This window comes from Cavia porcellus, unplaced genomic scaffold, assembly GCF_034190915.1.
Source record: "Cavia porcellus strain 051 isolate PalLab524CR breed Dunkin Hartley unplaced genomic scaffold, mCavPor4.1 scaffold_32, whole genome shotgun sequence".
NCBI lineage: Eukaryota > Metazoa > Chordata > Mammalia > Rodentia > Caviidae > Cavia > Cavia porcellus.
Window position 1 is genome coordinate 43,061,980 of NW_026947515.1, and position 25,854 is coordinate 43,087,833.

Consider the following 25,854-nt stretch of genomic DNA (forward strand, 5'->3'; position numbering starts at 1 on the left):
CCTCTCCAGAAAGCTCGTGGAGCTGAGTGCGCCATGTAACCATCCCTCCTGACTGGACAGGGGTTAGCCTTCCAGTCTCAGCTTCCTGGGTCCATCCACCCCACCCCTTACACCATTCTAGCAAGTCCTCCCCTCTTTGCCTTGAACCAGCACCTTTGCTTTAAGATTCCTCCACTTGGACCTTTTTAAAACATTCTGCTGGACCGAAAGGAAGACAAGTAGTTAAAGGCCCAAACCCGCAGGGCAGTGGTAGCAGGTGACGTGAGAGTCACACAAGCCCTCTACTTAGGCTGCTGGCTCTCTTGAGAACAGGTCGCCCTCGGAGGGATGCTGAGTCCACTCTGAGCTGACTGTCATGAACACAGTGTTACAAATGCTGGAGTAAGCCTGGTTCAGAAGTCAGCCCTTGGCTATCCCCAGCCTGAACGACATGTCCCGCTGCCCTTGCATCATTGTGTACTGTGGCCACAGGGCCCCTGGGAGCTCCCAGGACGTGGAAAGTCTCTCTTGAGCCTGTTCTCAGGAGCCACCTAGCCCGGCACGCAGCCTAGGGACTGAGTAGCCTGCAGAGCAACACAACCTGTTGCCTTGCCGTGGGCTGCACTGGCGAAGTGGAGTCTTGAGCACACCGGGCTGGCAAGACCCTGTGATTATCTTAGTTTAAAATCAAAGTGGAAAGCCTTTACAGACAAAATATAACTTCATGAAAATGAAATATTGCAGTATTTGTTTCATCTTCCCGAGGAGAAAACAAAGCACAGTACTCCAGTTTATCATCTTTCAGTTGCCTGGGTAGAAGGCCAGTTCTAAAGTTAGTGGTATAGCTCAGTAGTAGAGTGACTAGCATATGTGAGGTCTGCAGCTCTATTTCTGCTACCCGTGCACTGTGCTCACACACACACACAAGCTGATTGCATGTGTTTGAGGTATTGTTTTATTATGATTTAGATATAAAAGGTCCCCCAAAGACCATGTGCCAAAGACTTGTTTCCCAGCAGGGAACTTTTGGAAAGTGAGTGGATCATAAGAGCTGTGGTTTTGGGTGAATTAACCCATTGGTGGATTCATAATTAGATGGCATTATCATTGTTGAGAAGTGACGGACAGTTAGGTAAGACCTCACTGAAGGGAGTGGGTTCTCTTTGGCACATCTGGGGTACCGTGTCTTGTCTCCAGCCCTTTCTTCTCCAGTGCTCGCTCACTCTCTCCCTCTCTCCGGTTTGCAAAAAAGACTGTTCTCTTTTTTCCTCATTTCCTACTGGAAAAAAATATTTCTGTTTCAATGCTATGTCTAGATTCATCCTAAAACTTCCAGAGACACAAGAAGTTAATTAGCTATACTGATCGTCTGTTTCACAGAACACTGTTCCCTCACAATAATTACTAGTGGTTAATGGAAACATCCTTTTGCAGATTCTATTTACCAAATATAATTCCTGTGGAAACACTTGACCCCATGGCTTTTTGCCTTTTCCTTCAGCTCTGAGGCTGTTACGGTAGAATTATTTATCAGAGTCATTAATGGCTTAGGTCCTCTTGATGAATTGAGGACACTGCGTCATGTCACTCAGGAAGCATCCCCGATGTACATGGATAGATGTGGAGCCATGGTGCATTTGGCTAACGAGCTTCAGCTTCTGAATCAGAGGAAGTCTGCAGAGAAGTGCTCTAGCAGGTCATAATGGAAGTCTTAACCTCTGCTATTAGATCCTCACTGCAGAGTTTATCCCAATTAACTTGGAGTCAAACCACCGTATCTGTTCCCCTAGGACTGCCATGGGTCCAGCTGCACCCATGCCTGAGGGCTCCAGAGCTGTTGGTTGCCTGCCACATATTAAAGTAGACGTTTCATAGGCAGAATCAAGAAGTGGTTTGTTTCTGAGGCCAGTCTCCTGTTTCTCTGCTGTGTGTCCTCACTGCTAACTGCTTGCCTATGACACAGCTATGCAGTGCTCTGAACTCCTCCCACCACTGTTTCTTTGCAACATTGCTCCTAAATAGATAAAATGGATTATTCACTTTAAGGATGATCACGGGGAGGGAAAGGAAGAAAAGCAATGGTTAAAAGTAAATATCTCCCGATAGACCGCATGTCCTCATAGGGGAGGACAGACCAAGTGTTTTTCCACTGCAGATTATAGCTGCCAGAATCTAAGACTTGTGTCGGTGGGCCCTCACAAGCTTGTTCCACTTATGGTCATCAAACACACTCTATAACTTAGAGGCCAGCTTGCCTGTAAACAGGTTGTGCAACTCAGATGCTCTCTGGCCTCGCGCTTGCGTTGCCCAGCTGGCTCCTTTTCTTCTGACTTCATATTTGAGTCGGTGAGCCTGCTCTCTTAGGCAAAGTCTGGTGAAGCAGCTGCTCTGTGCACTTGCCCTTCTGCCTCTCCTCCTCTGGGCAGAATGACCCACTGTACTTTCCTAGTGGCAGCTTAGCGCGCAGCCTCACTGGTCATCCTGCTTCGGTCTGCATTTCCACCTGTGTTTTTCTTTCTGAATATTGGCCCTTCTCAGCCCTCTTTTGCTTAAAATTGACTCATGCCTCGGCTTTAGCTCCCGGGCTCATGCGGTTGTTTTCTCTTGTCCAGTGTCAGTGCTCTGGGAGAGAAGGTTCGAGTTTATTTTATCGCTGGTGCAGTCCCCAGCTAGGCATTAGGTGGGGAGTGAAAGGACCTAAGGCGACTCTGTGGGCTACTTGCTGTTACTTAGCTTGCACTTGGCCTAAGCTAACGCAAGCATGGTTCTGCTTTGCAGCTTTCTAGCTAAAGTCTACCTCCCTCACCTCTAGCACATCTTCATCTTACATCCTGCTCTGGGTGGTTAGAGCTTGAAGACAAGGTTCCTAAATGTGGTATTTCTGGAGGCTTCTGTTTTCCCTCAGACGTACGGCTCAACTTCTTTCTCCTCCCTGTCCTCAGCGTGCAATATTTGGCAGCTTTTCTGTGTGATGTTTCCTACTTTCATCAAAGTTGGAGTTGCCTTCAGTCCTTGTTTTCAGAAAATATAGAGGGATTCAAACACATTTAATCTGCCATCTTTATCAAATTTAAGGTACTTCCAACTTAAATTTATAACATGTCTTAATATGTGTGTGTTTTTAAAGTAATGCCTTTTTTCCTTATTGATCCGAATTAAAATTCATGTTTAAGAATTTCACAGTTAAGGGGCTGGGGATTTAGCTCAGCAGTACAAGCGCCTGCCTGGCAAGTGCAAGGTCGTGAGTTCGATCCCCAGTATTAAAAAAAAAAAAGAATTTCACAATTTATTGTTTTATCTAAATATTTTAGAATTTGACAATTAATGCTTTTATGCAACCTAAGAATTTATTGGTCACTTATAATGTTAGCAGCACTGTCAGTTTTGGTTTTACACTGCCCGGAACTTTATAATCGAAGTGAAAAATTAGACAGATGCACATAATCCTTAGCAGACAGCCATAAATATGAAGAATAAATTGATACAAATGAGTAAAGACAGAGTGGACAGGGAGTGTTTCCTGCAGGAAGGGGGGCTTGCGCCAGATCTTTCTTCTTGTTATTTTGAAAGACATCTGTATTTTGATTATGTCTCCTTTGAGTTATCCATTTCCCCGCTTGGTGACGTTGACAGGGAAATAATACATGTCAGCGTTAGTTTTTCCAACTTAATGGATCAGATGAGAGTGATCCATAACTTGGAAGCTTTAGGTCTGGGCTGTAAGCAGAGAGACTGCACAATGAAAGCAGAGCGAGAGGTTAGAGAGGATAAATTAAAACACTGGGACTCGAGGTCAGCCACTACCTGGTCTCCAAATGAATGATGAAGATTGAGTTTTAGAAATGAAATGAATGGATTGTTTAGTTGGCATTATTAACTTAAAGAACAGGGTTTAGCTTAAGTATTATAGGGATTTACAGGAGACATTTTTCAAATTTACTGAAGGTTTTACCAGTAAGCACTTAAGCAAATGTAAACATTTTGTGGGCTGCAGGGGAGCTGTGAATATTATTCATCACCCAGTCACACGGGGCTGGCCGATGTGTACCCAGACTGGGCTGAAGCTCTGCACAGTTTCTGAGGATTGTTATGATTAGTCTCTTGGTGTGTGTATATTGCTAATGTAATAAGAACATAAACATTTATAAGTATAGAAATTTCTTTTTTTAATATTAACCAGGGATATTAAGTGGCAGGAAGAATGAATTTGGTCTCAACCTAGACGTGTTACTATAGAGAACTTTGTTCCTAAAATCATTCAGTATTATGAACCATACTATGAAGAGCCAACAGCAAGTCTCAGTACATAGCGTCATACTTAGTTATTGCAGAAAGCCAATGAGAGGAACACTGGGAATCTCTGCAGGTTACCCTCCTTTCTTCCAGTGTCGTAAGCAGAACAAAAGAAAGCAGTTGTGCACTCTGAATTGAGGACATTTGTTGACAGAAGTTCTACAGGGGGCGTTCCTCCAGTTCCCATGTTCTTTTTGATAACCAGATAATTCTAACAAGTAAGCACATGAAGTGTTAACTATAATATCATAATAACGAAGTCTGTTACTTTTGTAGGCACTTGAGAAGTGTGTCATGGGAACAGACTCCTTTTACTAAGCTTGGTTCATTTAGTCTGATGACCCTTCTTCTCTTTGATTCTTTTTTCCAAATAAGATGATGTGAAAAATTAGACACCATCAAATACTATTCCCCTTGGTGGCTGTGAGTGGTAGTCAGGGTAGCGTTCTCTTGTGTGTTTTGTAAGGTTTCATTTGGGTACCACTTGGAGGTACAGGGAGTGTGAGGATGAACTGGACAGTCACTGCACTAACATAAACAGTGCAGGGAGCATGCGGGCAGGGCAGCAGATCACATCGGTGTGAGGACTGAGGGATACCGTGAGAGCCACAGGACAGGTACGGAGACCCGCCACACAGACGGGTCAGGAATGTGAGGAAGAGATAAAACATGTTCTTGGAGGAGTTTCGTTACTGTTTATATTTATTGCAGTGCTGTTGTGGAACCGAGGGCCTCATGTACCCTAGGTAAGCACCTACCACTGAGCTAGATGCCTCCAGCCGTTTTAATGTCTGTGCTATCTCAGAGGAGGAGTGAGATTTGATTTGGCCTTTCGTGAAGAGGGGAGAAGCATTAGGAAGGGACACGGGTCATCCTAGTCAGAGGAGCAGCACGCACAAAGTTAGTAGATACTTTCTTCCCGGAAGAGATTGTTCACCGAGACCCAAGGGAGCACAGCGGCAGTTACCAGACTAGATCCTGGAAAGGCTTTTTTGTTTGGCTTGCTGAATTTTCCTACAGTTTGCTTTAGTCTCTAATACTTAACAATAGAAAATATTCATGTGGGACTCCGGAGTTCTGGTCTGCCTCGGTGCATTTCCAGGCTACCTGCCCCCCGAGCCTGAGTAGCACCCCTCATTTTCTTGTGCGGAGGCCCGCTGCACACCTTCCTATTGCCAGAGCGGTCCTGGGAATGCGGGGACTTGCAAACACTCTCCTTGAGCTGAGCTCCCGTCCCTGGACCAAGGTAAAAAGATGCAGCCAGATATAAACACCTGCTCTGCGAGTGGGCAGCAGTCCTCACAGACTCCACGGTATCTGCAGAACTGCAGGGGTGGGTTTGTCACATTCGCTGTTTTGTTTCATGAAAGGTTTCCGATGGCTTTAAAATTGATTGACTCTGTATTGTGTAGGTGAACAAAACTGCTTTCTAAAAACCAAGAGGTCAGAAACTTAAACCGTCAGGCTCAAGTAGGAAAAAGTCAAGTTTGTATCTCTCATGGCAGACTCTAGGTGTTGTGAGAGTGAGGCAGGATACAGGAAACCAGTGAATCATCCCTGCCTTCCAGTTGTTTGAGAAATAAAGATTGGGTTATCCTCATGGGTGGAATCAAATGATGGAAATAACCACCACCCGCCCAAAAAAATTCCAGAATCTCATACCAATATCTTTACCATAAACCAAACTGATGTAATGTAATTCTCAAGTCACAATTATCTTCTCTCTGAATGAGCGCATAGAGCTCAGATGAACAATGTTTTATGTTCTCTTGTTATTTTTTCCAGACAGTTTTATCTTCTTCCTAGATTAGTAAGATTCTGTCAGTTGGTTTTCAAAACCTCATGTGTCAGATCACCTTCATTTGATTCTTCAAAAAATCTTTACATACTACAATTTATGTCCTGAATGTAAACAGTGACAAAAATATATTGCTTATTCTTACATTTCTTGTACTAATGTTTTTAATTTTAATTCCTTTAAAAATAGGTTTTATCTCATTTTCCTTAAGTTGAATTTGTATCAGTTATCTGCTGCCTTGCAGTATCTATAACTTGAAGCTTGTTCAGAAATGGAGGCTCCTACCTAATAAGAGTGTGGGGAGACTTTTTTTTTTTTTTTGGTCTTTTTCCTTTTTTATCGGTACCAGGGATCGAACTCACGACTGCCTGCTTGCAAGGCAGGTGCTTATGCCGCTGAGCTAAACCCCAGTCCCGAGACTTTTTGAGAATAGTTGTCTATGGAAACTTTCTCCAAAAACTCATTTCAAAGCCCAAATGTGGGATTTATACAGGAAATTAAAGTTAAATTGGCTTAGTTTGATTAAGGTTTTTCTTTTGTTTTTGAAGAAAGGAAATTTTACTTAGTAATTTCAAAATCATTTTTTCTGAAAGAATGACCAAGAAGCATGACATTAATTTTTGTGTAAACCAGTTACATTCAGAGCTGCTTAAAATGTAAAACTTTCTTGATTTGATATAATATTTCATATATCTCCTGACACATCACTGAAACAGAAAGGCCACATTTTCCCAGGAAGTCATTTAAAAGTCAAGTAATTTAAATTACATTTATTAATTGCAATAAATAGACGTGAAGTTAAAACTTGTATTTGTCATTTCTTTTATCTATAGAGAATTCCACTTGGATAGAGCCAGGTAAGAACGGGGGTTTAGCAAACAAAGCAACGTTATTTATTAAGGGAGGCAAAGTAATTCATAGATCTGCGTCAACTGTTCTTCCACTCTTCATTTATTAGCTTCCTTTCTGTGGTAGCCTGGACTGAGAAAAGCACAGGTACAGAGATCCCACACGGTGGTGTTCAGTAGGGTGCTAACATGCGATTCAGTTTTGAATGTGAGTTTTGAAATAAATCATCATTCAGCTTCCAGCAGCAACCATAAACCTTTTTCTATGAGCAAAAGAATGAATATAAAATACTATTTTAGTTTAAGAAATCACTAGGTCCTTTTTTTCACTCCTTATCAGGTAAGTGTCAGTTTCCTTATTCATACATGTGTTCTGTGTTACTGAAAACTTGAAATTCATTCCAGTATTATCACATTTTTACATGTGTGTTTCTGATCTTTCCTATGTAAATTTACTCTGCAAAGAACCAAGTAGCCAAGTTAGTTTCTGTAATCCTAATTAGGACCTTTACAGCTACTAGTTAGGAACAAATAACATTTTTTACAAAGATGTTTTCCCTGGCAAGTGTGAGGCACTGAATTCAATCCCCAGTACCAAAAAGAAAATAGTAAAAAACAAATAAAATAATTAATAAATAATTTAATAAATCAATAATTTTCATCAGTCCAGTTTTTCCTTTTGCTAATGTGTTTCTGTAATTTGATATAATACAACTTTTAATTGATACAGTTGAAAATAAAGCTTTATATCCATAAATCTATAGGTTTGAAAATCAGGAGAAATAATTCATTACAAGTTGATCAGCTCTTATTTCTAGTTCCATTTTAAATGACTCTTCCCTGTTTTAATAATTGTCTCATTTCATGTGTTAAGTTTGAGAGTGATTCATAGTCCTTGTGCTTGTGTTATGTGTCTTCCTTTCTAGGTAAAGCTTACTATTTTGTTCACTGTTGTACTGTCAAGTATAGCATAGTGGCTGCTATACAGTCAGTGAGAAATTTGAGTGAATGGGTAAACAGACAAATATAACCACATTGCTTATTTAGTGAGCACTTTACTAAGTGCTTAATGTATACATCATTACTGGATGCTTCTTAACACAATTCTGGTAAGTATCTCCCCTCTTACACATGAGAAAACTAAGGGTACTAAGGTAATTTGTTCAAAATCACACAGCTGAATGGGTAAAAGCTCTGTTTTGCCTATAGTATTGCTTTTGGGCCTTTTTAGCAAAAAAAAAAAAAAGTTTGACCTGAATGTTAGTCTTGCTGCGGAAAGAGACCTTTGCACACCCTGCTTACCAGCCAGCGGAGTAAGGAGCTCAGAGGTTAAGTAAGTTGCCCTTTCACAGAGTTAACATCAGAGTCAGATCTAGAACTCAGACCGCCTGCTTCCTATCAGATGCTTAATCACATGGCCATTAGGAAATCACAATATAATAACAGAAATGGTATTAATATATTTAAAGCAATTTTGTTCTGAAGATGTTCCACAGATGTAATAATGGAGGTACGATGCGCCTCAGTAGACCCATGACCCAGCATCAGCAGTTACCAGGATTTTGCCACATTTGCTTCTGCTCATCCTTAAAGTACTGTTAGTGATCCAACTATAGCTGCACAACTTAATTGAATCGAGGTTGACAACAGGGAAACCACAAGATTCACCGCAGCTCCTCTCCTTGCTGTGGTCTCCCCAACTTCTACCTGCGGGCACCCCCACACCCCTTGGCAGGGACTTCCCTACCCTAACCCTGCCATTGCTTCTCACTCAGCCTGCTCACATGCTGCTGCCGCCGCCGGCAGCATTGCTTTTAGCCCATCTTCCCATGTGTTTAAACACCATTTCTTCCTGAGATGGCTGTCCAGCAAACGCACAGCTGTCAGCTCTCCCTGACTTGGGTGCTCCCCCTTTGCCCTGGGTTGGCACTGTTTAAGCACACAAGATTGTTCTTGTCTATGCAACTGTCCTGTGATATGAGTACCAGGGCAACCCACATTTGTCTTGCTTACCGTGTATATTAGCCAGTTGTTCCTTCATTGCCACAAAATACCCAAAACCCACCACTTAACGGAGGAGCAGTTGAATTGGGCCAATGGTTTTAGACAGTTCAGTCCATGGTAAACCGCCTCCAAGGCAGAAACCTCATGACTGACAAGCATGCCGGAGAAAAACTGCATAGCTCATGGTGGGTGGGAAGCAGAACAGGGAACAACACCAGAGTGGAAAGGGCCAAAGACCAGGTGGAGCACTCGAGGGCGTGCCTCAGACACACTCACAGGTGTCCTGTACTAATCCCCCAGGCTGCTCTCAGGCCAGTCCACTTGACAGTGTAGCTTAACTGTCAAGCCATGTTACATCCCTCATCTGTCCCTTCCTTCCCCTCAGTTGAGTGTGTCCTGGTGAAGCAGAGGCTTTGGGCTTTTGTTTTACATGGAGTAAACTGAGGAATTAAACACGTAAGGCTGCTGGAACCTGACGGTGACTTGTGTAAAGACTCAGCCGCTCCAGGCCCTCAGCAGACCCCGGAAATGAGGGAAACCACATGTCACACTATGCCAGCGTGTTCCCATATGTCAGTTGGGAAACTTAATCAAATTAACAAGCCAGATCCTACTTCTGTTTTACCCTTACTGACTCTCAGCTCCTCATCCATCAAGTGAAGGTAACATTATCTCAGAAGCTGGCTTTACTGTTAGTTTTAAGATTATTTTAGAGAATGATAATCTAATTTTTCATCTATGCAACTGGCAAATTTTGGTTTTGCTGCACTTTATTTCTATGCCATGCCCAGTAGTAACACAGATTATAAAGGCCAGTGTTCCCATTCTGCTGCTGGAAATGTAAAGCAGGATGAAATGGGGTACAGACCGGAGTGCAGGGCAAAAGTCCCCCCAAAATGGGCATGTCATCTGACTTAGTACTCTCACATCTAGAACTTTATCCTAATTGGAAATGTGAACAAAGTTCGGTCCCTAAGACTTTCATTTCAACCTTATTTCTAACTTTGTAAAAAGGAAAATACTAAATATCAAAAAAAGGCATACTAATTGAATTCATTATGGTGTGGCCACAGAATAGGCCACTGTGTAGCTATTGATGATGGTGATGATTTAAAAAAAGTTATAATGGCATGGGAAATTAGCAGGATACGCTGAAATAAACCAAGTAACAGAACCACAGTTTAGCATGTTCTCAGTCACTTTTTAGGTAGATACAGCATTACAAGAAGGTTCGAAGATGTAAAACACTATGTTTCCCTAAATAACTAATGTGGAATTTCTTTGTGATACTTATAATTGCAAATTTTGAATATGTGTTATTTCTGTAAGGGTTTTATGAAATCTGAAACATCACAGGAAAATAAACACACAGTTTGCCGTTGAAGTGCCTTTGCATTTAACGGGAAAGCTCTCAATCCTGCGATTCGGGACTGTCTCTCCTGGGCGTTGGGAATGACTGCGGCATCCTGGGAAGTACCTCCTTTTTGTTTACATGGCTTGTTAACCTGCTCTTTTTTCATTCGTGCCCTTGAGCATATTGATTTAAACACACAGATTGAGCTTTATGATTTTCCGTGATTTCTACATAGGTCAGAAAGTAAACTTCCACATAAAATTGGCTATCTCAATAAATTAAATTCATGTGTGCTTTTCTAAAAAGGGCCTTTTATAACACTAATACCTTTGAATCCAGCTGGCTTCCACAGACCTTGGAGAAAGGAACAGCCTCTCTCTCTGTCTCTCTCTCTGTCTGTCTGTCTCTCTCTCTCTCTCTCTCTGTCTCTCTGTCTCTCTCTCTCTGTCTGTCTCTCTCTGTCTCTGTCTCTGTCTCTCTCTGTCTCTGTCTCTGTCTCTCTGTCTCTCTCTGTCTCTGTCTCTCTGTCTCTCTCTGTCTCTGTCTCTGTCTCTGTCTCTGTCTCTCTCTCTGTCTCTGTCTCTGTCTGTCTCTGTCTCTGTGTGTCTCTCTCTGACTGTCTGTCTCTCTCTCTCTCTCTCTCTCTCTCTCTCTCTGTCACTCTCTCCACTCTCCCCCCCAGTTCAGGAAAAATAAAATGTTTATGAGGCACATTTTTCTCCCACCAAAATAAAGCTAGCTCTTTAGAGTTCCATGGGGGGAAAATCAGTTCTTAAAGCTTTAAACAACTTTATTGAAAGAGCAACAGGTATATTTGCACTGCCTTTTAGCCATCTATATCTAAATTATCCTTTCTGGGCATATCTGAGATAACAACAAGTGTCTTCCTTAGCTTTCATCTAGAAAGTTATATTGTGTTTTGGGAAATCAGGCATTGCCAGGTGCATGATGCCCAGCACTGCGACGGAGATACCTGTGTCAAGAATAGAATTACAGCACAAGTAGAAAGCTGCAGAATGGGAAAAACAGAAAAAGCGCTGTAGAACTCCCACTTCATCTGACTGTAATGCTTTGAAGAGAGGTCTTACCATGAGATTATACAGCCAAATTAGTTACTTGATGCAAGAGGTCAGTAAACCGTAGAGATAAAACATAAAAAGCAGGTTAGGGAGCAGAGCAATTAAGAGCAAAAATGGAAAGTTTGTCTTTAAAAAACAAGACAGCCTCTCAGAGAAACATGGAGTAAATTAGATCTGAGGGTGTTGCTCACTGTTGTCACCTTGTGTGAGAGAGAAGCTGCTGGAAACCTGGGGAGACAAGAGACAAGTTGAAAGAAACTGAGGAACCGTGATGAAGATCAGCTCGGCCAGGAGCCAGCCGTTAAGCCACACCCGTGACGCGGGGTGATTAGTGTGACTGCGGGCTCCCCTTCGGAGCAGAAACAGCAGGCTGTTGGAAGGGCTCTGTAAGGGAGGCATCTGGACAGGGCTGGCAAAAGGACCAACGGTGCGTAGTGAGTACTGTAGAAAGAATGGAGGGGAGGTGGGCAGGACCAGGTGAGGGCAAATGCGCCCTTGAGCTCAAACATGTGCTCCAAGCCTCTCAGTTGCAGTTCATGGTTTGTCTGTCACAAGCACCTTGATAGCATCCTATTTCCTTCAAAACTCGCGTCCTGTTGAGTTCTAACTCCCAGGCAGGGTGGCCCCAGGCTTAGGGGGAGAAGAATCGTCAGCCTGAGTGAGAGGGGAGCTGGAACTCTCCATCCTGTCTCTTCTGCCCTCTCACTCTACTGCTTGGGCTCCCCTTGGTCTTTCCAGGGCTGGACTGTGCTTGCCCCAGCCCTGTCCCTGGAAGACTTCTAACTTCTTATCGTTCTACAGTTTCTCTTCTCTTGGAGGGACAGCCTTAGTCCTGTGAAGAGAGAAGGGTGTTATCTCCTGTGCGCACATGGGGCAGATTGGTTTCCTCCGAGAACTGAAACCGGCAGCACCCCGGGGCTTCCAGGGGAGCCTCGCAGAGTCACATGGAGTGGTCACTGGACTCTCCCCGAGCATGCTTTATTCAGTGGTAGAATTATGGTTTCCGCAGGAAGAAAGCAGGCCTGAGGTTTCTTTAGAAAGAATAAGTAAACATGCATATAAGCAGAAACTATAGTATAGTAGATCCAATTTATCTCTACTCAAATCTTAAATGAGATTGCATACGGTCTGTTTTTAAAAGCGAACTCTGTTAAGCGGTAGATTTATAATCATCATTGCCTTTGTAGAACTTGATGGTTACTTGATGGTTTTGTTTTACATACATGACATTAGGCAGCCGCCTCTTAAGAATTCCTTCTGTAAACCCAGCTGTTGCTTCCTCCCACACAGCCAGCTCGTGTTCACACTGACAGTGCAACTGGCACCATTCTGAACCTGAAGTGATCACAGATTATGCCATGATGGTATTCACTCAGGCAAATCTTCGTTACTCGCTGTTGCTAATGAGGTGGTGCTTACATGCCCCTTCAACAGATGACAAATTAAAAAAACAGTGTTTATACACACTTTTGGTACAGATATGTGCAACTACAGTCACTATAGAAGTCGTTCAGAGACTTCTTTAAAAATTAAAACTAGTAGGTATCTTCCTTAAAGAGTTAAAGATACCCTACTGTAGTAATACATGCATACACATTTTTATAGAAGCATAATTTATAATAGCTAAATCTTGGAAGCAGCCTATATGTCCATCAGTGTATGGATAAAGAAAATACGGTGTTTGTACACGGTGGAATACTACTCTGCCATAAAGAAGGCTAAACTTGAATCATTTGTGGGGAAGTGAACGTACCTTGAGACCATAAGCTTAAATACTGCGTGGATTCTCTTGTCTGAGAAACTCAAAATATAAATAAAACAGCAAATAAAAGATAGATAGCAGGAAAACAGGAGATAGATCTTTTGCATAAGGGAACAGGACCAAGAGATGGAGGGAGGCAGGAGGGGAGGCAAGGAAAGAAAAAGTTGGGTTGGAAAAAGCTGCATTCTGTACCGTACCATCTCCCCACGTAACATGTAACCGTATGTACTGCAAGCACAGTAAGAAAAGAACGAAGTATAAGTAGGTGGGAAGCACAGTTTGCAGAGCTGGTGTTGTCCTGCAGTGTTTTCGTAAGTGTGCTGTTTGCAGCTGTCCCTTGTTCAGCGCTGGCTGTACCAGGGAGTGCTCTGCAGCGTGGGCATCGCCCCAGTCTCACTGTGGGGAAGAGAGCACGAGGGATGGAGCCCAGTGGAAGTGATCACTTCTGTTCTCTGCTGTCTTCCAGCCCGCTGCTGGCCGTGTCCTTCGCGGCTTGTTGTGCGGTTCCAGGAGTGGCCCTCTTGACGTGGGGAGTGAACCCTCTCACGGGAGCCCTGGGCGTCTTCAACATTTTCCTGTACACTTGCTGTTACACACCGCTGAAGAGGATGAGCATCGCCAACACGTGGGTGGGGGCCGTGGTTGGGGCCATCCCGCCCGTCATGGGCTGGACGGCAGCCACTGGCAGCCTCGATGCAGGTGAGTGTCCCCGGCGCACAGACCTGTGGTGTCGGTGCCGGGAGCAAGCGCTGGCGGCTCTCTGAGCAGACGCGAGCAGGTATCGGGCAGAGATCGGTTGCTACGAGTACTGGTTAGACTCCATTTTATTCAGTACCGATTCACTCGGCAGCTGTGCTGAGATTGCAGCATGAAATGCTGTGAATACAGAGCTGAAGGACCCCCTGTCATTCTGACTTGTGGGGTGCGATGTATGCTCTCCCTTCTAACAAGGATCCAGGGAAAAGCAGGAGGCGGTGGTGTCTCAACCTGTGACCACAGGTAAAGTCAAAATAAAGGCCCTAAAGGTCACACATCAACTTAGGACTGTCGATACGTTTGGGATACTCCAGCCCAGGGAGAAAGGGATGTGAAACTGGCCTCCGTCCCCTGTCTGAGGGGTACCGCTCATTGGCAAGCCTGCCTCCTTCCTGTAAACCAGGGCTATTTTCTTCTCTTATGAAAGAGCAGATTATTTTCATTAGTTTCTAATTTATTTTCATATGCTTTACTTAAATTGTTCATGCTGTCTACAGTAAAACCATTGAAACATTTCTACATTTTTTTGGTGGTATGTCACATCTAAATTTGTGGGGTGAAAATAGCTCATTTTTACCATCTGTAAGGGAAGTTTTGCAGTCTAATTAGTCAAGTAATTAGTGTTTTTGACCAACACTTAGGAAGGAAGTGGTGAGGTTTCCTGCAATATATGTAAGTACATATTTTTCACATGAGAGATCAAAGGCAGCTGACCATAAACCGTTACCCTGTAAGCCACATTTCTGAAACTTTTCATAAAAGCTCGTACACTCTGATTTGGCAAGCTTACAAATGGCGATTACACCTTCACCGTGATTGTCTCTTCAAACCGTTTTAATATCCTGTAAATGGTGAATTTTAATGAATCTACAAAATGTAATATTCTACTTCTGTGCTCTTTTTCTCTGCAATAAACGTTAAACTGGAGTCTCGTCCACGTGGGCGGCAGGAGTATCAAAGAGCTCATGAGCAGGGCTCCGCAGCCCAGCGAGCCTCCAGGCCTGGGACGCAGCCTGCCTCTTAGCCGAGTGACCTTGGAACTGAACTTGGCCTCTTTCATCTCCTTTGTGGGGCTGATGATGGGCTGTCTGTACGGAGCTGCTGTGAAGATTAAGTAGGTTATTGTCTTAGTCTGTCCTGTGCTGCTATAACAGAAGACTACAGATTAATTTCTAAAGAAGAGAGATTTATTTGTTATAGTTCTGGAGGGTTGAAAATCCAGGTTATGGATCCACCATCTGGCAAGGGCTTTCATGGTATCATTTTTGACAGAAGGGAGGGAGCAAAGGAGAGGATAGAAAGAGGGAAGGGGGGAGAAAGAGAGAGAGAGAATATGAGGAAATGTCCACATGAGGTTATATTTGCAGTCAGCTGTGTACACACCTGCAAACCCAGACTCAGGAAGCTAACGCGGGAAGACTGCTGTTAGTTCAAGGTCAGCCTAAACTACCTAGTGAGACCCATCTCACAAGACCAAAAAGGGAGAGCAAGAGAGATTAATTAAACTAGCAAGACCTCAACCCCTCTTATAATCCTTACTGATCTGTGGACCCTCCAGCACTGAACACCCCCCATCAATTGACCCCCACTCCCAGCCCTGTTCCACTGGGAGCTAAGTTTCCAATGCATGCTTTTAGGGGGGCATATTCAGCCCACAGTGATTGTTATGTGTAAAGTGCTTCGCTGTGGTAGGGGTTCAGTTCTTGACAGATAATGCTGTTATATTCAGCATCGTTCATGCAGTGAGTTAACACTGAAGACAGGTCATGAGATTTGATTTGATTTACAAATTTCAGTTACAAACTATACTTCATAATTATTCCCTAGCTGTTGTTTTGAAGACGGTGACGTGCCTACAGGTTTGATGAAGTAGGGGAACGCAGAGGCGGGGGTTGGTGTATCTGAGTTTTAACTTGGCTTACCACTTCCATTCAGAGAACATACCCACAGACCACCAGTCCTCTTAGTCCACCACATTGCTTCTCCTTGATTCCATCGGAGCTCCAGCCCTGACCTGACCCCATAATTTGACAACCCCAACCTCTCTAGGTCCCATCCCCGCCCCCAGACATTCAAGGCAGGGGCCGTGAAAGCAAGTGAGTGACTCCCTAGGTTCTCATCCTCTGACATCCTCCCTTTCTTGGAATGGAGCTGCACCTAAGCACATGGACCCCTCCTAGAAAATACTCTGTGCCCTGCCAGGAATGCCTGACCCCTGTTTAGTTTCTTCAATCCTGGCATAAAGGAACAAGGCACCCAAAGCTTCCTTTCTGTATGGGGAGTCCCAGATGGGACAAGGTCATTGCCAGCCTCCAAAACCCACAGACACAGAGAGAGATGTCCCTGGACATAGGTGAAGACAGTCCAGTCCAGGTCCCAGTGTGCTGTTCCTCCCTGAGGGCTGGGAGCTCTTGTTAACATCCCCAGCAATCTCACGAAGACTTTGAGCCACAGGGTGCAGAAGCTAATATTTTGTCCCTGGGGTTCAGAGGGGCAGTTTTGCAAAGATCCTCATTTAGGATTGTACAAGCAGGCAGGAACCCTTTTTTGTTACGGGACCGTGTTTGTGTAGGTAAACTGCTGATAGCCATAGTTAAAACCAGTTTTTAAAAATGTTAAATGTAGTCTTTCTGTCATTCAAATTTAATCAATTGTGTGCATTGATGATGGACAGCTAAAGGCTACACTATCCCCTGATTAGATAGCAGATTGAAAATAAACAGCTATTTATTTGTCCATTTCAAAAGTGAGACCTGTTGTCTAACTCGGTATAAAACAGTGCTCTGGAAGATCTGTGTAACCACTACCAGAAGAAGCTCCCTTGACTGTTTTCCACATGGCCTCTCTGGACCCTTTTTCATGGAAATCTCTGCAGAACTGTTAGTACCAATACAGTTCACTGGCCCAGAACTGTCATCGTCACCGGTCAAGTTACATCACATCATGTGCCTAAAGCCTTGTTGTGCAAAACAAGGTGTTTGTGCAAAAACACCACAAAACGTGGTGTTTGTGCAAAAAGAATCATACTACTTTACATAATGCATTAAACAGCTTCTAAGAAGTTTCAGAACATTCCTCAACGGAGCAAACCAGATAAACAGTAAATATCTGAGTAGACTGAATGAACAAATCAGCAAATATATAGCTCCCATTTTACAGATGGTACAACCGAAGAGAATGCACTTTAAGATTTTTATTGCTGAATTTTAGAAACTGAGTTGGATCTTTCAGAGCTGCCCTGTCAGAATAGCAGCGAATCGCCACAGGTGCTATTTAAAGTTAAACTGAGTCATTGTAAGTTCATTTCCCACGAGCCACACCGCAAATGCCCAGAGCCACTTGTGGCCAGTAACTTCCATTTGCACAGCTAGAAGTAGGACATTTCCATCACTGTGGAAAGTTACCTTGGACAGTACCACCTAGAAGCAAATGGTGGCAGCCTTCTGAGTCCGCCTTCCCTCTGCCTTGTGTGAATATGAGGTTTAGATAATGGGGCATTGATGAGACTCCACCTGTGGGCTCCCTCAGTCGGAACCCTTGGTCGACAGACCGCGGTGCACGTCCACATAGCCTGGAGCATCACAGAGTCCCTGGGCCCGCGCTCCGCATTCGAGTACAGTAAGTCTCCTGTGAGGCTCTGACAGTTTCCATTCCGAACAAATTCCCAGGGATGCTGATGCCCCTGGTCCAGGCCACCCTTTATAAATCACCACACTGCAAAAATAGTAAGAAAGGGCATCAGCTGTTAGCATACTGTGGAATACTTAGAAATTAGGGCAAAGGGAGGGCGTGGACAGACAGTATTGTTCAGAGTGTACTAACAGTATCGTTTGCATTGGCCGCAGAGTTTACATTTCTCATCTCAATGCTCAGGGGACATGTCTGGCTGGAGCGAGCCCTCAGAGCAAAAAATAACCAAAAATGTTTTCTGCTTCTGTAGTATCTACAATCCATGTAATCTTTGAACCTCCAGACAACAGTCACCTTGAGAAGCCTATGAATAGGTCAGTCTACAGAATATAGTCCTAAACTATGCTGACAGTAAGAAAGAGACAGAGTTGGAAGCTGAGGTGGGTGCCAGTACAGAAGAAGCGACTGTCCCCTCAGCACAGCCTGGGAGCTGGAGGTTTGCTGTCGTCACAAACCGATCCCCGTGGGAGCGTGATTACAGGGGGCTTAGCCGAGGACCTAGAACCCAGCCCCTGTGCTTACACACGTCCCTAGGAAGGTCAAGCAGCCAGTGAGATGGCTGAGGCCTTAAGGACGGTAGCAGGTGTGCCCCCTTCATGTTCCCACACTGGCCCGGGAGGACCCTGGAGGGAATGACTGCTGGATTAAGTCTTCACTGCTTACCTATGCTTCCAGGAGGAGAGGAGCGTGTACAAAGACGTTCGGGCCTGAGCGCCAGAGCAGAGTGTGGGGCAGGGACGTGACCTAAGGTGAGCTTCTCACCTGGGAATTTATCGTGTATTGAAAGATAATAAAGATCCACCGAAGCAGGAAAGCAACAAGTCTCATGAGAAGCAGGGTTATTTAACGAAGGCCGTGCAGAGGCTCTGTGCTGGAAGTGAGTGAGGTTCAGACCTGCTGTGAGAGTCCTCACAGCCTTGTGCCTTCTCACACCTCCCACCCGCCCCCTCCCCCTCCCTTTCCCCCTCCCCCCCTTCCTGGTGTTCGGCCTACTCCAAGCTTGCCTCTGCCCCCACCTCTGTGTCTCTCTTACTCAAAAGTTTTACCTTTTAAGTATTCAGTGAATATCAGTCTGTTGATCCTTTGAAAGAACAACTTGGTAACACTAGCAAATCTCCAGGATGAAAGCTTTATGTTTAAAGGGAGGTGGATTGGACTGAACACACCCCCATTCCTTTGCCCCGCCCAGGAGCCCGTATATTAAGTAGCTAGCACCCACATGTTAATGGCTGGGACTTTTGCAAAAACCTTTACTAGCGCTTGGTAGAGATAGTGGTCAAGACTACTGAGGAAGCTGGGGGTGGTATTTAAGATCGAATCCTATGGCCTGCGGGAGAGCATTTCCCTTAATGAACTATCTGCTGGGAGGAGAGGTGCTAAAGAAGATAATTACAGAGAATTCACAGAGTGATCCAGAGAAAGGAAATGTGCGCAGAGGTGTTCAGAAGCATCTTTTCTCCCTTCTGGGTATCTCTGATTTTGTGATTTTGGTAGCTAAGGGCCCCATAAAAACCTCCGGAGGACCTGGGCACTGAAGGATGTTTCTGCCCCCGGTAAGGACATGAAACCTAGCAGATGGATATTCCACAAGTTCTGGTTTTCTCCCGTATATATTTTGATTTGTGGTTTAATTAAGTAGTGATAAAAAGAATTTCTGTTGTTCCCAGTGCCCAGTGGGGAGGCTTTCGTCGGGCACTTGGTCTGCCCTCTGGCTGGCTCTGTAGCACCGGGTGACTGAGGCAGGAAGGCACACCGGCCAGTGGAGAGTATTAAACAGGAGCAGCTGCCAGAAAGTGTGAAGTTAAAAGACTGGCGGCCCTTGGTACTTTTCCTGTTTTGGGTTGTTTGCTTGTTTGTTGTTGCACAGAGAGCTGTGGAGGCTCAGCTCTCCTGCCAGCGTGCAGGTCCATAGTGTCGTGGGGGCTGTCCTTTCAAGGCTCTGAGGGCTCTGCCGCCCCTGCGCTGTGCACAGGAAACAGATCCGTGTGACAAAGCCTCCCTGTCTCTGAAGGTAGTCATTATCCTGAATTGTACCTGTGTCTGTTTTCCTCTGGGCAGGTAGAAGCACTGCCTAATTACCTTGGCTTTTATTTTATTATCATTTTTAAGACTCAACTGCTGCTCGCTAGAAACACTGAAAATGCTTTCCAGCTAATGCTCAGGCAGCAGAGTTGCAAGGGCTGTTTTCCGGTCCCTGGTCCAGCCAGCTTGACGTCTTAGGAGCTGAAATGCTTGGTTTTATTCTGTACACAGGGGACAGCAGTGACAAGAGTGACCTGCTGGAGCCCTGAGGAAGGAGCCCGTTCCGACAAGGGGAAGGAGGGTATTGCAGATAAGTGCCTGGCAGCTGGCACTCCAGCCCCCAGCAGTCTGGGAGCCACATGCATTAGGCCTCTCCGCAGTGTTTATCTCCAGAGACTGTTTGGTTTATCTCCCAGGCTTCAGGTTAAATCCCCTCTCCCGCCCCCTGCCATAGCCACCTCTCTTTCCACATCCCCATTTCTGCAAAATATTCCCTTTTTTTGGCATTTTTGAATAAATCTCTTGCCTTGAGAATGTATAGAATGGTCCTATACATGACCATCTTGGAGAGCTGACTTCCCACTTGTCTTCAGTTAATTCTGATGTTGTATGGTAAACATTGAGTATGTCAGCCAACATTCATTTACAAATGAGGACTTAGAGATGGGCTCTTATCAGGAAGTGACAATTGGCAGATGGATAGTTTTCGTAGCCAAAAGAGAAAGAGCTTTTTAACCTCAACTGGTGAACTTCGAATTGTTCAACACTGTTTGCACTCTATTTACCTCTTTTTGTCTCACTTGAGAAAATAGAGTCAGATGGGGAGAATCACCCATTCATTCAGCAAACTATTTATGCAGGACTCACTAAACACTAAGTACTACATAACACAAGTATTATTAAAGATTTCCTTTAAAACACTGCCTCAGTTTGAAACTCAACTAAAAAGTGAGTGCCTATTTAAGTGTGGATTTTGCCTTTAGAGTTTGATTAAAATAACTGACATTTTTTAGGAAAAAACAGAAAAGAAAAACTTGAGTGGAAATACCCCTTTATTCAAAAACGAAGAACAAAAAGACTGAGAAATGTACTAGAAATATATTGCTTGGACTCAAAATGTTGGTGTAATTAGAGACGCAGTGTCAGTACTACTGCGGACTGTGATTGATCACAAGCTCTTAGGACTCGGCCCGTTTTCCAGATAGAATGATAGATAGGGCTCAGCAGGGAAGCCTTGGGGAGACACGGTATCAGGCACACAGCGCACATCCAGTCAGTCCTTTCTAGTGACTACATTAATATTTGGGGGATAAAGACAGAAAGACCTGCAGGTGTGACCCAAGGAATTAGGGGCTGTTGGAATTTCTAAGAGAATACACAAGTGCTGAATTTCTTGCAGAGTGTTAGGAGAGAGAAGCCCTTTTTCAGAATCAGCTGTCCTTCTTTACCCCTGAAACCTCCTTGGTGACTCTGTAGACGGCAGGAGATACACAAGGTGAGGGGGAGGAGACTCTCACGGCTCCAGCCCTGAGCTGCATCATTATTCCCAAGTTACCTTCCAAAGCATTCTCCAAGAGCAAATAACTATTGTCCGCTTTGCTTCCTATTTTCAGAGGACGTGTAAGCCTCTCTTCTGTCTTCTGTGCAGTTGATAAACTGGCCCCACATCCTCTTCCCTTCATCTGCGCCACTGTAGGAGTGTATTCCGCTGTTGGGGCTGCTCTGTCTCACAAACCCCTTTGTGTCAACCCTCAAAGGAAAGGCTTTGAAATCTGTGACCGTGGAGCTCTCGCTCTGGCTTTGCTTCCCTCGCTGGCCGCCAGTTTACACAGCCACGTAACCATGAAGCACAGAGGCAGCCGCCATGGCCCGATGCACGGTGCAGGGCTTCCTTGGGAGGAGAGCCTATTGTCTCCCGGACCCAATAACAGGCTCCAGAGTGGAGCTGGGTTTCTTTATCCTTTGCAAAGCCGTGCGGGCATGGTCAGGGACAATGAATGGCCTTGGGTGGGCGTGGGAAGGTGCTCACCGGGCAGGCAGGGGAAGCAAGCTGAAACCCCTGAACCCCACTGCAGAAGGATCTTTCCTTGGAAGAGCACATCCCGAGAGAACCCCAGCTTGAGAATTTTTGCCTTCATTTGTTGGATACCATTTAGCTGGACCTGCCTTCGATTTGTTTTTCAAGGTGATGGAAGTATACTGCGGACAGGAGTATTTTACAAGGAAGTAGAAAGAAAGAGATATTTCCCCAAATCTGTATGTTGCAGAAGTGATGGTCACGTGTTTCAAAGAGAGTTGAAAACTACATGTGTCTTTACAGTGTTACCAGGAAGACGCTGGTTAGCCTTGCCTGCCTAGCATGTCTCTCTAACAAGGAAGGATGCTGTGGGTAATGATGCTCTCCTGTGGTTCACACACAGAATAGGAGATGTGCAGTTCTCTATTTTCTGTGCAAGAAAGAAAACAATAATCTCCTGGACACCTAGATAGTCTCTGAAGTTACCTTTCAGCCGGTATAGTAACATGATCTCAGGAAGTTTCTGTGCTCTGCCGAGCCGCGCCCATAGGAATGCTACCTCTCATAGATTTCCAGTATTTTAAATAGTCATGCACAAGCAAGCACTTAATTTAAAAAAAAAGGAAGCAGACATTGATTCCATTAGGACTAAAAACCAAAAATGTACAGCAGGATTAGGTAAAAAAGTGAGACAATCCAGTTCAAAGAAGTGGCAAGTGCTGCTTTTGTGACAGCCCTGACTCAGAGACCATAGTCAGATTTCGGTTTACAGATCTCTGTTCCAGGAAGCCCTCCCTGACCTCTCCCAGGCCAAGTGTATGCGCAGCTGCTGCCACGCGCTGCCCGTAAGCCCTGTCCCTAAGGGAGCACTCCTCACAGAGGGATCTTTCTCCCTGGCCAGGATGGCAAAGGACTCTGAGGAGGGACAGGGCCTGTCCTTCGGTGGGCTCCCAGACAGTGTTTGCCTTTACGGAAGACAGGCCCAATAAAAACTGGCTGGGGACGGAGGCCAGGGGAAGAGCAGAGCTCTACTTACCTTGAGGGTAAGGGAGGCCTTTGAATTTGAAAGCTAAGTGCTTTATTTCACCCCACCAGGAAGGTGGGTCCCCGCCACAACCCTGGCCTAATTCAAGCCTTCCTGTTCCTGTTCACCTTATCTTGATGAAGAGAGCAATTTGTTTTACGTCTTTTATAGAGCGGAGGCAGTTGAAGCATATCAAGTCTGAACTGTGTGTGGGTGGTAGTTTTCTGATTACAATCCATTAAGACTTAAGCTGTGATTTCTGAAAGGCTTTCATTTGTGACAGGAGCCAAACCCGTACCAATTTCCTTTCGTGCAGAAAGCAGCGTACTACTCTTGTGAAAATGAAAATGAGCCCCTTTTTTCCCCCAAGTTATGTTATTGTAAGAGAAGCGAAACTGAAAATGCGTATTGAGCAACACAGGATACAGTTGACACACAAAAAAGGAGGGCTCAGAAAGAAAGAGCTATTCCGCATTTGAGTCTGCTGCTTTAACCGCTTTGCTTCCAGTCTGCTTTCTCAGCCACTTCTGGAACAAAGACACCCACAGAGTGTGCAGCCCTGCCCTCTCTCTCACCGCAGTTGTCTCTGATGTTTCTCCTGACAAGAAACTGCTTGGTCGGGTCTGCTTTCTTCTGTACTCTGAGCGAGGCTACTCCACACAACATGCTTAGGGCCTTCAGCATCACCCTGGACCTGAGAATCTCTAACTACATGCCCGCCTTTCTTGTCCCACCTAATAGTCTGGAGATGATTTTATTTTCACATTAAAAGACAAAGTCTACTCCCATCGTCCCTTTGCTTATTTCACTTACACCTTTGTGACCCACGTTTCCCTGTGTCCTTTCTAATTCCCCGAGAAGACTCAGTGTCAACATAAATGTCTGTTTATCACGAAACCAGTACTGGGACTGTTACCTTAATGAATAAGACAGTTACTGCCCTACCCCTCTGGCATTCATATTACACCACTCAGGCCACTGGTATGGGGCTATGACTGCTGGGGGTTGGGTATGGCAGCAGCTTTCTAAAAGTAGCTTGTTGGTGAACTAATTGCAGTACTCCTCCCATATCCTTAGGGAATAACTCCCAAGACCCACACTGGATGCCAACCACAGATGGTCCCAGACCCTGAGTACCAAGCACCGTGAGACCATGACAATTTGTATGGTAACAGAACTACTAAGTGGTTTCAAGGAGGGTAGTGTAGACAATGTGGATACTCTAGACAGTGATAGTTCACATTGTGGGTGGGACAAAACAGGTCTATGCAAGATTTTATCACACTGCTCAGAATGGTCCATAATTTAAAATGTACGAGTTGTTTATTTATGAAATTTTCTGTGTATTTTTGGACTAAAGTTGACCAGAGGTGGCTGAAACGTTAGATAAGGAGGGGCTGCTGTAATGTGTCTCATTATAGTAAGATGGTGGTAATAACACTTGCAAGCTGGGGGCTGTTGTAAGCATTAGAAAGCGTGTGTCTGGTGCCAAGGATATGATAGCCACAAGCAACCGGGATGTCTAATAGGCACCTCAAATCTGAAATGACCAAGAGTAGAACACTTCCCAGAGTCTGTGTCCAGAGGGGAAACCGCCTGCAGGAATCTGGCATCCTGCTCTCTCCCTAGTCCCTGACCCCTCGCTACCCCAAGTCTGTTCTCCCCATGGTGCTGACCAGGGGTGGAAATTGTGCCCTTTCCTGACTTCAGGGGACCACCAGCCTCCCTCCCAACTCTGCCTCACTCTCGCCTTTCTGCCATTCTGCTGTTTCCAGGGCCAAGTCCACTTCCAGTTACAGGCTGATGGCCTCAGTGTCACTTGGTTTCGTGGCTATTTGTAATTTTACCTGTTGCTCCCTATGGATTGTAAGCAGGACTTCATCTTCCTCGATGCTGCATTTCTGTCACCCAGAATTATACTTGGCATGTAAGATGCCATCATCTGTTTACCAAGTGAATGGATTCAACCCAAAATAGCAGCTCATTATTTTCACTCAAATTGGAGTATGTTTGCGTGGACTAAGATATTTGTGTCCATGTTATTTACAAGTTAACAAGAAGTGAAGGTTAAAAGTGGATGTGAGTATTTGATAGCAACTTTGCTGAAACGTAGACCTAAACTCAGGTCTTCATTATCTTGTCTCCCTAATGGAAAACGGAAAAGAGTTGCTTAGCTCACAGCAGCCACAGAAAGCTAAGCTGCTCTCCCTCCCTCCCTCCCTCCACCCCCACCCGCTCCGCATGCCTGCTGTGGCTTTATCAGCTTTGTTTGCCAGTCACTCGTGCCATTCCCTTTGTGCCTTGGGGCCAGCTATTTGTGCATGAACCAACTCATCTCAGTCTTTCCGTCAAACAGACCCCTTCTCCATTAAGTTGGGGGTTCAGGTAATTTGTCCCAGCAATAAAAAAGTAACAACTATTCCCACCTACCTTCCTGACCCATGCGGAATGTAATGCACCTGAGAATACACCGTGTTGTACCCCATTGCCAAGCTCAGTGCTTGCCGCTTAGACTAGCTCAAGAATAACGTATCGCCTGCGTGAAGTAACTGGTCCCTGCCCTCAAGCACCAGCTGGCCTTAGGGAAGTGGCTTAGCGTAGTAGACAGCCTCGTTTGAAAAATTACACAGACTTGTTTTCAAATCTCCCTTCACTTCTTTTTGGAGAACTCAACATCTAATTTCTAAGGCTTAGATAATTACTGAATATCCTGTGGTCGGGATTAAACAGGGCAGCCTCTGGGGAAGTATGGTAGGTGCTTAGCAAAGGCTGCCTCCATTCTGCCCTGCAAGTAACGAGCAGAACGTTCTGATCCAGAGAAAGCAGTTGGACTACTTCAGGGTATGTCCTTAGGTTTTAAAAATCACGAAGCTGTAGACAGATCATTCTACTCTGAGACTGTGTTCCTTTATGCCAGTGTGAGCTCTTTGCTCAGGCCTTTACTTAGCACCTGCTGTTTAGTACATGCAACTTGTGCCAGGCTCTGGAGAATCATGAGGAAGAATGTTCCGGATACCCACATGGTGGTCGCGGGGGACAGGCAGACTTCGGCACTGGTCTGTGGGCAAGTGGGAACTGCTAACACCTGCAGGGGAGCCAGGTGCACTAGACTTGGGCCTTCGAGGTGCTGTCCTGCTGCCAGCTAGTCCAAGTCTCAACTGAATAAGTGGCATTAGAAGCAGGAGCATAGAGGCTGGAATCCACTCTGGTCTCTGTTCAGTGCTCTCA

General features: G+C 44.9%; 1 protein-coding gene across 1 annotated transcript in view; it reads left to right on the forward strand.

Annotated features, from left to right (window-relative positions):
* LOC100732273 (protoheme IX farnesyltransferase, mitochondrial) overlaps positions 1–25,854 on the forward strand; it is a 117,444-nt gene that overhangs the window by 89,264 nt on the left and 2,326 nt on the right. Inside the window, exon 6 of the mRNA XM_003466315.5 lies at positions 13,584–13,816. Within this exon, the coding sequence (XP_003466363.1) occupies positions 13,584–13,816 (233 nt within the window). The remainder of the gene's footprint in view (positions 1–13,583; positions 13,817–25,854) is intronic.